This window comes from Pseudochaenichthys georgianus, chromosome 15, assembly GCF_902827115.2.
Source record: "Pseudochaenichthys georgianus chromosome 15, fPseGeo1.2, whole genome shotgun sequence".
In the NCBI taxonomy this organism is placed as follows: domain Eukaryota; kingdom Metazoa; phylum Chordata; class Actinopteri; order Perciformes; family Channichthyidae; genus Pseudochaenichthys; species Pseudochaenichthys georgianus.
The window spans coordinates 9,876,278-9,888,835 of record NC_047517.1 but is presented as its reverse complement, the minus strand read 5'-3'; the positions used below and the strand labels follow the sequence as shown (position 1 = coordinate 9,888,835).

At 40.5% G+C, this 12,558-nt stretch overlaps 1 protein-coding gene across 1 annotated transcript in view; it reads left to right on the top strand.

Moving 5' to 3' along the window:
- The first annotated feature begins 1,990 nt into the window (after positions 1 to 1,990).
- Positions 1,991 to 12,558, top strand: part of b3gat2 (beta-1,3-glucuronyltransferase 2 (glucuronosyltransferase S)) — a 76,986-nt gene continuing 66,418 nt past the window's right edge. The window contains exon 1 of the mRNA XM_034100162.2: positions 1,991 to 4,182. Within this exon, the coding sequence (XP_033956053.1) occupies positions 3,649 to 4,182 (534 nt within the window). The 5' untranslated portion in view covers positions 1,991 to 3,648. The remainder of the gene's footprint in view (positions 4,183 to 12,558) is intronic.

The following is a 12,558-nucleotide window of genomic DNA, read 5'->3' as shown; positions in this document are numbered from 1 at the left end:
ATGTTGGCTTTTTTCTCTTGCCAAGATACTTTTAGACACACAGTAAACATTTTTTGAAAATAAAATACTTTGTCTGAATACATTTTCTTTAAAGGCACTTTTTTTTATGTTAACGCTATTTCAGTGGAACAATCCAGTTTTGTTGACATCAAGGCTTTTTTCTCTTTTCTTGTGTTACTAATATACTTTTAGATACACTTTGATGTATGTAACACTTAACAACTGGTAGACTATGAAGTAATTTCTAAGGAATTCAGTTTTCTTTTAATGGCCTAGGCAGATTTTGGCTTTTTTCTCTTGCCAAGATACTTCTAGACACACTTTGAGGTATGCAAAACCTTAAAACTAGAAAATGAAGTACATTGTCTGTCTCACCAGATGGCCCTTCTTGCTAAGGCGAAGCGAGAAGAGGTGCTTATTTTGAATGACGCTGCTTAAAGGGGGGGTGGATTCCCTGACATTGACGTCAAGATCACCAGCCAATCAGGATTGGCGTAATGAGATTGATGCTTCTGTTTGCATACGCGTTGAGGCGCATCCCATAGTGATACATCTCACTTCATGTTACTCTGAGACTGGGGTTACGTAAGTAACCTATAGTTTTTCAGGTCTCAGGCTCGAAAATTACATTTCTAGAACAAATGACCATAACTATACTTCTAAAAGGGGACAATTAATAATCTTTTTTCTCAAAGTAATGATAGACCTGTGAGTTGGATGTAGAAAAGTCAGAATCAATATAGATGTTTTTTATTTTAAAGAAAATTCAGATTGAACATAGTAAAAAACTGTAAATTAGAGTGTGCGTCCAAATATTCTTTTTTACTTAAAGTGAAAACTACCCTTGGATGATGGGTTAGTGGACTAAAAGCTTTAAGAATCCAAAGTACAACATATAATAAGTACCCTGTATCAAGATTGATGCAAGATTGACCTTTTTAGAGAGATTTAGCAAAAAGAAAACACTTCTGGGGTCATTTGTGTGGATTTTCCATATCTCTGGCCCCCCTTGGTCGATTTTGACGAATGAAATCTCTTTATAACCACTAGTGCCAATGGAATCGAAGGGGGGTTTTCACATATACACCAACGTTAACACAAAAAGGTAGGGACTTTGCGCATGTAGTTTTGTATGAGAGTGAAGCTATCTCTCGCTCTGACATCTAGAAATGGAAAAGCAGGTTTATTGCTTATGGATTATCAGAAATCATTTCAAAGGGACACAGACACATTGGATGAACCTATGGATTAACGTCAGCAGCGTTTTTATTGTTTTAATGCCATTGAAGACCAGTTTTGACCAGACAACGACCAAGGTCGGTAGCTCCCTAGCGCCACATGTTTTGATGTCTGTTTTTGTTTATAAAGTCCCGACTTCTTATCATAGAGTGATAATGTATGTACCAAATGATTCTGTGTCATCTCACGATGCGAATCGATGGGTTGGATGTGCAGAAAAGATAAATAATAAGGGTTTTATGAGTGATTTTCTGTGCAGCAATCTGTTAGCATTTTCAGCTCGTTGCTAATTCAGAGGCTTTCAGTTAGCATTGTGGGTTTTATTTAAAAAAAGATCAGTGTTCTGAGTTTCTTCCCGTTACATGGACATACAACATTCATAGTTTATTACATCTTAAGAAGCCCTCAGACACTTTTGCTTGCAGATGTTGTGATTTCGGCCCCTTCGGCGGGGCCGTGGGGTTTAGGACTCACGTTTATTTATTTGAAAAACTAGGCAAAAATGCCCAAGGTGTGCTTTGGGCAGCCTTTAAGTGCTTGTTTTGTCCAAACCACAAATTAAAAGACATTTTACTGTTACATTAGAATGAATCGAAAATCTGAGAAAAATAACTTGTGAGAGGCTGGAATCAGCGATTGATTTGTATTTAGCTTCCATGAAAAATTGCAATTTGATAAATTTTCTGAAAATCAACTAATCTATTTAATGACTCAGTACTTACTTCAGCTTACACCACAAATTCCTTTTTCAATCTTCTCGCATGTTTCATGTCTGTACACACACAGTGAAATATCCATTAAAGTCAAACATAATGACTAAACATTTTATTAACTTACAGTACAAATAGTTATATAATAGAACAAGTGATGATACAAAGAGCTGAATCTAAAGTAGGGATGTAATCAACACGTTTTTTCCATCAGTGAGATGGCTGTCTGATTAATCGTGGTCGGGTTTGGAAGGTTACTTTAAACATGTATTCTAACTTCGCTGTCATTTCCCCCGCTTTGGGACTAATGAAGGATTTCTGATAATCCATTGCTCCCCAAGCCTGATCCTGGTCCAACAGTAACATACTGCCATATAGCAGAAGTGTAAAGTAAGTCAATTCATTTACTCAAGTTGTACTTAAGTACACTTTTGAGGTACTTGTACTTTACTTGAGTATTTCCATTTTATGATATACTTTGTACTTCTACCCCACTACAATTCAGAGAGAAATAATGTGCTTTTAATCCACTACATTTATTTAATACCTTTTAGTTACTTTACAGATGTGGATTAATGATGTGCAATGTAATGTAATGTAATGTGAAATCTAATCAAGTGTTAAATCAGACTTTAGTTCCACCTGCAGTCAATTCACAAGCTATATATACACAGTCATTACCTGCTTTGAGAACACTTTAATGATCAACAATTATAATAAAAACACATCATATATTATTCTGAAATGGACCAATCTGCACAATGACTACTTTTACTTTTGGTACGTTAAGTATTTTTTGAAGCTAATACTTTTGTATTTTTACTTGAGTAACATTTTTGAATGCATGGACTTTTACTTGTAACAGAGTATTCCTACACTCTTGTACTTATACTTTTACTTAAGTACAAGATCTGAGTACTTCTTCATTCTCTGCCTTGTAGTACCCATAAGGCAAACAGCCTTTTCAGTTATTGTCTTGAGAATAAACCGCCTTATTATGGAGTGATCAATTTATGAAATGTGTCTTTTGACCTCGGAACTTTTCATAAAGACCCCTCGAGGTGCAATTTTCATTATTAAACATTTGGCAAACACAGTATAAGATAGGACTCTCTCTCTTTCTCTCCCTCTATCTCTCTGCGTCTCTTTGTCTCTCGGCCTCTCTATCAGCTCAGAACCCCCCCCTCCCATCTTTCTCTGCTCTGGCTTGCTCTCTCCCTCCCCAGATTCTCTCCTCTATTCCGCCTCTCCTCCTCGCTGTGCACCTGCTCCGCCCTCCTCCTCACTCAGAGCAGGGCTCCGTCCCCGCCAAGTGATGCTCCGAGGCGGCACTCATCGGTGGCTTCTCGGTGGCTGCACGGAGGACCTCTCCGCTCCGGCTGGTTGTTTCTCCTCTGGAATTAGCAGTGAAGGACGGCACAACATGGGAATGTAACCGGGCTCATGAGAGAGTGAGCTGGAGGAGGGTAGGACGACGAAGAAGCACTCAAGTCCCATTCGAGAGGAGAGGAGAGAGGAGGAGGAGAGGGAGTCCGGGGAAACGCTCCCGCTGGGACGGGGGAACGGTTTTACGTTGTTTTAAATGAACCTATTTCTGCTGTTTGGTTGAGAACATCAAAGGATTTAAACGAAGGGTTCTTGGAGTGTCGGTCCTCTGTTTGTGATGGAGTGAGGAGCCTATGGTAACTTAAGCCTCGCCATGAAATCAGTGTTTTTCAGCCGCTTCTTCATCCTGCTGCCCTGGGTCCTGATTGTCATCATCATGATCGATATCGATAGTAAAAGGGCGATCCGGACTCCAGGAGTCGGGCGGACCGGGCGGGTTCAGCGGGCTGCCCGGACCGGCACACCGGGGGGGACCGGCACCCAGAACCAGTCCGCTCTCCCGGTTATCTACGCCATCACCCCGACTTACACCCGTCCGGTGCAGAAAGCGGAGCTCACCCGTTTGTCCCACGCCTTCAGGCAGGTGCCCCGGCTGCACTGGATCGTAGTGGAGGACTCGACCACTAACACGGAGCTGGTGGCGCGCTTCTTGGCGCGGTGCGGCGTGCCGTACACGCACCTGCACGTGTTCACTCCCCGCAGGTTCAAGCGCACCGGGATGCCACGCGCCACTGAACAGAGAAATGCGGCTCTAACGTGGCTCCGCCAGCACCGGAACAGGCGGGACACCGGGGTGGTGTTCTTCGCGGATGATGACAACACATACAGCCTCGAGCTGTTTGAGGAGGTAAGCAACATTTAATCACCCCCTCAGTCCTCCTGTTGTCACTGTCTGTCCTGCTCAGCTCCCAAGAGCATCATGGGAGTTACAACATGTGTCCTTTAACGTTAGCTGGAAGCTATTTTTTAAATTTAAGAGTTTTAGTTTGAAAAACACAAACATCCACATGGAGTTTAATATTCTTAAGTCAACAGCCGCGGGAAGTAATTTTGCTCAGGGGGTGCTGCCAAAAGTGGGGAGGGAGGCCGCTTAATTTTTTTTTTTTTAAAAGGCGGTGACAGCTGTCAGCGATACGAGCCGCATACATTGTTTGTTTTAACTGTTAAGCTTACAGTTTGTCTCGATTGCTAACACACATTTTTTTTTAATTGCTCAGTTTCTCAGAACACTAAACACAATTCACAAAACCACACACCCAAAGTGCAAAACACCTAATTTCTCCAAATGAAGAACTGCACTCAAAACTGTATAAACACTTACCAAATGCAAACTTTTACACCAAATATAACACACTTCATTAATATTACTAGATTGTTTGACCACCCAGCTACACACTGCTGAGCTCTAAAGCACTTTCATCTGTTAGAGGTTTCTGCAGAGAAAGATTGCTTGAGTTTACAGAAATACAGTAAATGAAGAAATACAAATGAGTTGTTGAAAGAAAATCACATTTTATTCAAAGATAACATCGTGCAGCATGCATCTCAGCACATCGTTACTATGCTTTGGATCTCTCTAAGTGGGATGGCATTGTTTGCCAAAACCCAGTTTGTGAATGCTGCTTCCTGCCTCATTGGAAACCCTTAGCCTTCCACCTCTTTGTTTCTCAGTCCTTCAGATAAACAACAAAGACATAGTGGATGGTCAGTGTCTGTGTTGCATAAACGTGAGTTTACCACAGTATATTGTGCAGGATGTTTGTACAGTTATAGTCTGCAACATGCCAACAATTCAATTACAGTGATGAAGTAAATACGTCTCACACAACAGAAGCACTGATATATCATGAGTTATGCAGAGCTACTGGTAACTAACCTGTTTTCAAGTCTAAGTGTCCGGATTACAGAGGCGACAGGACATCGGCTTAGATTAGGCTGAACCCTCTGTCCAGCCTCTCATCGTCACACCATGGTTGATAACATTTCATTTCATTAGAGAGTATTCTTCTTTGTCCACGTCCTCTCCCTCCAGCTCTACCTCTACCTCTCATCCGTCCTCCTATCACTCTCACACCTCCTCCTCTCCTCTTCCTCTTGCTCTTCCTCTTCTTATTGCTTCCATGTTGGCTTGCATGTTGTTGCTGTAAGAGAGTACTCACCTGTGGTCTTTTCATTGTGCTAACATCCTGATTGATGAGCCAACAATGATGCTATCAGGTGTTCGGTCAGGTGGAACGTGTTTCTTGGTCATTGGTCCATGTGTGAGGCATTTTGAATATCAGTGTTTTAAACCTGCTCACACGTGACTTCATGTCAGATTCCTGTGTCTTACGTGGAGAGACGTGTGCCGTGGTTTGCAGAAAGTACCATGTTGATTTGTAAATTGTGTGAAAAGCTGAAAACGTGTTTAGAGTTTTGGAGATTTGAGCCGATGTTTTGGTCTTTGAGTGTCAGTTAAAATAATTGTGCTTTATGTAGAATTTTAGTGTGTTGGCAATCGAGAAAAACTGTATTAGGTTTTTTTGGTGGCTTTAAGTGACTGGGCGGTGCCTTCTTAGACCAGTAGCCACTCGTGTCAAAGAGGCTGCCCCAACTCCTCAGAAGATGCAACACAAGAGTGTTAAAGACTTCATCTTGGAGAAACGGAGACAGAAATGTTTCACTATTTTGTCACATTTTATAGACCAAACAGTGAAACGATATATCTAGAAAATGATCGGCAGATGATTTTTAAAGAAAGAATTGTTAGTTTCAGGAAAATTGTACTTAACATACTTGATTAAATCCATTTTCTACATGGACAGAATTGTTAGAACCTATTACAAACAGCCTTGCACACCCGGTTACATTATTGAATATTGATTTGATAGCATATGTGAACCCTTTTTTCCATTTCATCAGCACTTCGAGTGTAAACGGACTGTGACCGCCATTTCCTGCTACTTTTGTACAGTGCTCCAACCATTATGCCGCTTAGGAACAGCCTTTATAGGCTGTCCCTGAATGGGATTGCTTCAAAGGAATTCAAACATTGAAATGCAGAGTTGTGTCATGCTTATGGGAGCCGACTGGAGCCTTATTTAGAGCAATGGGAGGCAACAGACCCAATTGTTTTGAAGCGCTTGTTTCTCTCAAGCTGTCGTGAAACCAATGTATTCTAGTTTTTAAATAACTGACATTTTTTAAACACTTGATTCGGAGTGAGGGAAATAACGTATGAAGAGTAAGAAAGAAGTACTGACTGACAAAAATAATGATGAGAGAGATGGATGGACATTCTGGGGTTTGGGGTGTTTTGGTACAACAGAGGGACCAGTTCTTTAAAACCTTTGTCACCACCACTGCTGTTTATTTTTCTACTGATCCACAACAATTAATTGGCAGAACTGTGTGTTTAGCTGTAGTCTGTAAATCTTAGTTGACCAACACGCTTGATGATATACATCAACCTGGTTGATACCTCAATGTACTGCAACTCAAGTCTATTTATGTCTAAGAGTACATTTCTGTCAGGTAATATATCTTCTTTCACATCAAACGGCTGCAGCCGCCCTCCAAGGGTTAAGCCCCTGTCACACTGTCCCGAAATTGACACTCGATGGACACACGATAAAGAAAATGTTCAAATTCGGCTGTGATCGTAGCAACATCGGGCCATTCGTGAGGGCATCTAAGCCATCGTATGACCGCCGGTGGAGTTTCTCAGGCTCCGGCAGCAACTTCGTGAGCGGCAACTTCGTAAGGCACTCGTGAGGGCATCTTGTCAAATCGTGTCATCTTCGTGTTATCATATTCACCCTCACTCTGATCGGGGCGAATGCCCGATGGCACCGATGATAACAAGATGCCCTCACGATGGCCTTACGAAGGGCAAAATTGACACACGAATTCAACACGAAAATGAACCTTCGCAAGGTCCTTCGGCAATTTTTTGGCATGCCAAAGATTTTGCCACCGCTCACGAAGTTGCTGCCGGAGCCTGAGAAACTCCACCGGCGGTCATACGAAGGCTTAAGATGCCCTCACGAATGGCCCGATGTTGCTACGATCACAGCCGAATTTGAACATTTCCTTTATCGTGTTTCCATCGGGTTGTTTTATTGCACAACAAAATCATGTAAACATATTATGTAAATAACCCAATTTGTGTTCTGTGAAACTAAAAAGGATATAATATATTATTTTAAAGGAGAGTTGACAGGAAGTTGTTGTTGCTATGGAAACAACAACATGACGGAGAAAACGTAATATTTTCTACATATAAAGACGGATAAAGTAAAGAACAAAGTCTGAAGATATCAGTACAGTATCATAGTACTGTAACATAATTGTTTTTGGTACTTTCATTGCAGTTGTATGTCTTAAATGTAATGTTGCCTTCGTGTGTGGTTCGGGGCCATCTTCGTGCGAAATTCACAATTCCATATTCGTGTGTCCATCGGGTGTCAATTTCGGGACAGTGTGACAGGGGCTTTAGGGACAACATTCAATTGACTTCTAGATAATGTAGAAAGACCAGCTGCAGAAACAACAAAACATCTTCTCACTCTCATAAATGCACAAACACTTTGAAAGAATCTTCTCTGATTTCTGATTGCTCCCTCTGATTACTGCCATTCAATGATAGCCAGCCACAATTCTTAAATCACTGTAATTTTCAACAATAATAAAATGTTCAGAATGCAAAACATAAATTGTGTGATAAGGCTGCACTGAATAATACACTGAATAACTAAATACTTGAGCATTTTACTGGCCCTTTGTACGGTAAAAAACGGTTTGTTTGCATTGCAACATGCTTATTCAAAAAGGCTTTTTCATCTTCTTTTAAATGCAATCTGAGTTTACAAATGTGTTCTGAAAATAGCAGGATTAACCAAAGACACATTTACGTAGTTGGGCCATTTATTTCTGTTCTTTAGCTCATCTTTATCCCATTGGTTGGTTCTGACTTGAGAACATAGCCTGTCTCCGCAGGAGAGACACTGAACACTGGAGAATAGTAGTTCAAGTAAAGGTTTAGTTTCACCATCGATTGACACTAGATGTTTGTTTGTTTGATTATGTTCTTTTTGTCCTAAAGATAGTTTGATGCCAGCGTATCAGTTAACACAATACACCTTTTTGCTTTATCAATGAGTAAGAGCAATCATCACAACAGCTGCAGAATACTTTTCTTTTCTTTTAGGTATTGATTAGACAATTTAACTCTTCAAACATATTTATTATAACACAGATCCTGATCTTTTCCTTAACTTAGCCAAGTAGTACTGCTTTAGTTTACAACAACAACAACATGTTTAAAAGTGCGATCCATAGCGTGTGGGTAGGATCAGTTTGCATAGAGTGGTGCAGTGATGACGTATTTGTGTTGGCCGACCCGGACATTTGTAAAAAGCAAAAGGATTGTTGCATTGGATTTTAGAATATTGCAAAAAACAAGATCTATTCGTAACAAACCATGAAGATACTTACACGTTTTGCTTAGTAGGATAATCTCTACATATTTACATAACATTGATATTTGAAGCATAATAGCAATGGCCAGAAGTTAGGCTAACGTTAGGCTATTAAAAAAAACGACAGAACGGTAACATGGCTTTACATCACCACCGCTAAGCTAAAGGCGGACAGTGTTCGGTCTTATGACGTTTAGTAGTTTCTTTTGTCAGTTGTTAGCAACCAGTGTTTTTAAGAGAGAGGCTTTGGACATTCACTAGTGGTAGTTACTAGAGATGTCCCGATCCGATCACGTGATCGGGGATCGGAGCCGATCACGTTAATTTAAAAAAATCGGGGATCGGGAGAAAAAAATCGGGGATCGGGATTTTTTAAATTTTTTTTATAATTTTTTTTAATTATTATTTAATGTTACAAAACAAAAATGACCATGTTCACGTCTTAAAGTCATCCTGAGGACTTAGTTTTGGTTTAAAATTACACAACATCATGTATGTGTTGCTTTCTTTGGGCTTGTTTTCATAGACCTGGTTGCTTATTTCTCTGAAATCTGGCAACAGAGTGGGCGCAGTGTCTAATAGTAGCAGTAAGCTAACGAGAGGCTACGTTCAGCTGGTGACTCGGGAGCCGGGACAGAGAAAATGTCAGGAGTTTGGAAGTATTATAAAATTGAAAGCGAAGGCAGTGTAACAGCCAGATGCAATGTTTGCAAGGCAGAGGTTCCGCGTGGTGGAAAGAACAGAGCTACGTTCAACACGACCAATCTAACACGCCACCGGAGAAACAAACACCAACAACAACACGACGAGTACACAGCGGCCACTCAGGTAACGGCACTGAAGCAACCGACACTTTCAGAGACTTTTAAAAGGAAAGAGAAACTGCCCCAGAACAGAGAAAAGGCCAAACAAATAACAGCCAAGATAGCTGAATTCATCGCGTTGGATGACCAGCCGTTATCTGTTACCTTTTTTTTCTCTTAATGCATTGCATAAAGATCGGATCGGGAAACATCGGTATCGGCAGATTGTCAAAATAAAATGATCGGAATCGGATCGGGAGCAAAAAAAGGTGATCGGGACATCGCTAGTAGTTACTGTCTTACTTTATGTCGTAGAACAAAACTTTAAAATTTCTTCAGCTTTTTTTATTCACAGACCTTATTTCAGGTATCCATCCAAAAACACGTTAAATAAACAATTACATTTGAGACGACGGAACAAGAAGTGGTAAAATGCTAACTCATTTTTAAGCTTTAGCACTCATTCCTGCACCACTCGTCTGAACCCAGTGTAGTGTGACTTACCTTACCCTGAAGCTGCCATATTTTTCATTGTTTTCCATCCTGCTCAAAAAGTGCTATGATCAAAGTTCAAATTATTTCAACTTTGACCTTGACCTTTGAAAGTGCAACCAATGACATAGATCAGCTGTATGAAGCAGGGGAAGTAGTACCCATAGTAACAGATGGGCAAAATGCACATCTTTCACAATGTGCAGCTTTACACATAGTCTCAGCATAATATATCTGGCTTGCATCTCAGTGTAAAAGTATCTCTTTGATTTGTTGATGGCACAGCCTTTCCTCCTACCTTTTTCATTACCCAGCTCCTCTGTGCAGGCAATGGCCTGTTGTAAAGAGGTAATAAGCTGTCATACGGCAGTAATAACCTGAGGAAAGTGTCTGAAGGCTGGTGACAGTTATGGCACATTTCCACTGCAGCGCGTAGCACGGTTTAAGCGTGCCATGTCAAAACCGGCCCTTTTTTTGTTGTGTTTCCACTAGGGGTGGTTCCGGCTAACGGGTACTTTTTCACAGTTGTTCTGGCCCTCCAAAATCCAGGTTCTTTCCGGGCCAACAACCGGGCTGAGTATGCTAAACTAGTGTGAGAATCGCTAGCAAGGGGGCTACAACTACAACAAGATGAACATATTTGACCGTGATTTAATTGTAATACACGTTTCAAAATGATGCCGAAGTAACAACATACTGATACCGGTTAGTAAAAACCATGAATTAATGCTTTGACAAGTCTGCAGACAGACGGCAGGCGAAACACCTTTTAAAATGCGTGTTTTCTGAATGGAGATCGGCTAAGCTAACGTTGTATATGCTCCGACCGTCGACACTCACAACAACGGCCTACAGACATAAATAAAGCAGCGACTGTATTCACCATGACACAGGCAGTCTGTAATAATAATAATTCTTGATTAGTAGGTGAAGTTATGGGTTTTCATGCTGGCAAAATTAATCCATAGTCCTTGTCCTGTTTTATCACAAAGTGCTTGATAAACCCAAAATAAAATCAATACTACCCACCCCTTTCCAGGTAATAAATACCAAGTAACACATCACTTTGTGATTGATAACAATACTTAAAAACCAATATAAGTAAATAAATAACACAGGACTGAATAAATAAGAATAAAATAAATAAGAATACAAATAGATACACATTTCGATGTAAAGCTAAATTAGTAAGGTTTGTCTTGAGTTGGCCGCCCTCAGGTCTCCTGGGATTCTGTTCCACTGTATTAATAAAACTAGACGCCTCACGTTGGGTCTTTATTTTCACTTTAGGTATGATTAAAAGGTCAGTACCAAAAGACCTGTGGGTTTTAGAGGGTTCGTAGGTTAAAAGCAGATCCAATAAATACCTTGGCCAAAGGTATGTGTGTGTGGGGCGCAACTTCCAACAGGAGTCATTTGGGGGGGCTCTTGGAAAAAAGGGTTGGGAACCCCTGAGTTAGACTCTAACTAATGTTCGCAGCAGAGAATACATTCTCTAACTGTTAGAGGATGTATTCTCTGCTGCGAACATTAGTCAGGTCTCAGTTTGGCAGGGTTTAACTTTATTATGCACACCACACATTCCGGCTGAGTCACCCACGTTTGCAAACGCAAGACTGTTCATCTGATGCAGCTCCTGCAATTACACCTTGATTTGTCACTGTTTCCTGTCAGTTCCCCAAGATGATGTGGGGACAGTGTGCTGCCGTCATCGGGAGCTCTTTCACTTTAGACACCATTTCAATATATATATTTGAGTTTATATTTTTCAAGACACAACAAGTAAAACACTGCAAGCACAAACGATACAAAACAATGGATGTACAGTAGGGTGTGGAACGTAATAAAATAGAGAAGTTTTTTTAATGTAATTTATCCATAGGAACATAATGCTTGCACATTGTCGTTCATCAATACATGATTTACTTTATTTCATAAATATACTTTTATTGTTTTCTTTTACCTTATTCTTGATGGATGTTTTACGAAATTCTCATAATTCTCACCCTGGGTGTCCATAAGGTTCCAGAGTAAATCTGCTGGGTCCAATAGTGTATTTTAAGAGTTGACCGTATTAGAAAATGTATGCCAGCAAGCATGACGCTGGACCATGGATGAATAAGGAGAAATGGATACAGGAGACAGGGCCATGTTCCTTCCCATGACAGTTACTCTGTGGCTCATGAAGCCAGAATGGCCTAACCCTCGAGTAAAAAAAAAAACCTAACTGGGCCCAGAGTTGCGTTTAGCTTAAGACTGATTTACAGACATCTCTTTCCTTTCGTCAGATGTGAACTTTTTTTTTTGGACCCAATGAGTTGTACACAAATTAGCTTCAACACTTCCTAGGGGCTTGATATGGACTTAAAGTTGTTAAAGTTATCAGAACCTACAGTATGTATCTCCAACTGCATCAACATCTGCACCACATTAAACCATTGGTTTCTGAATCATTTTGTAAAGCCTATA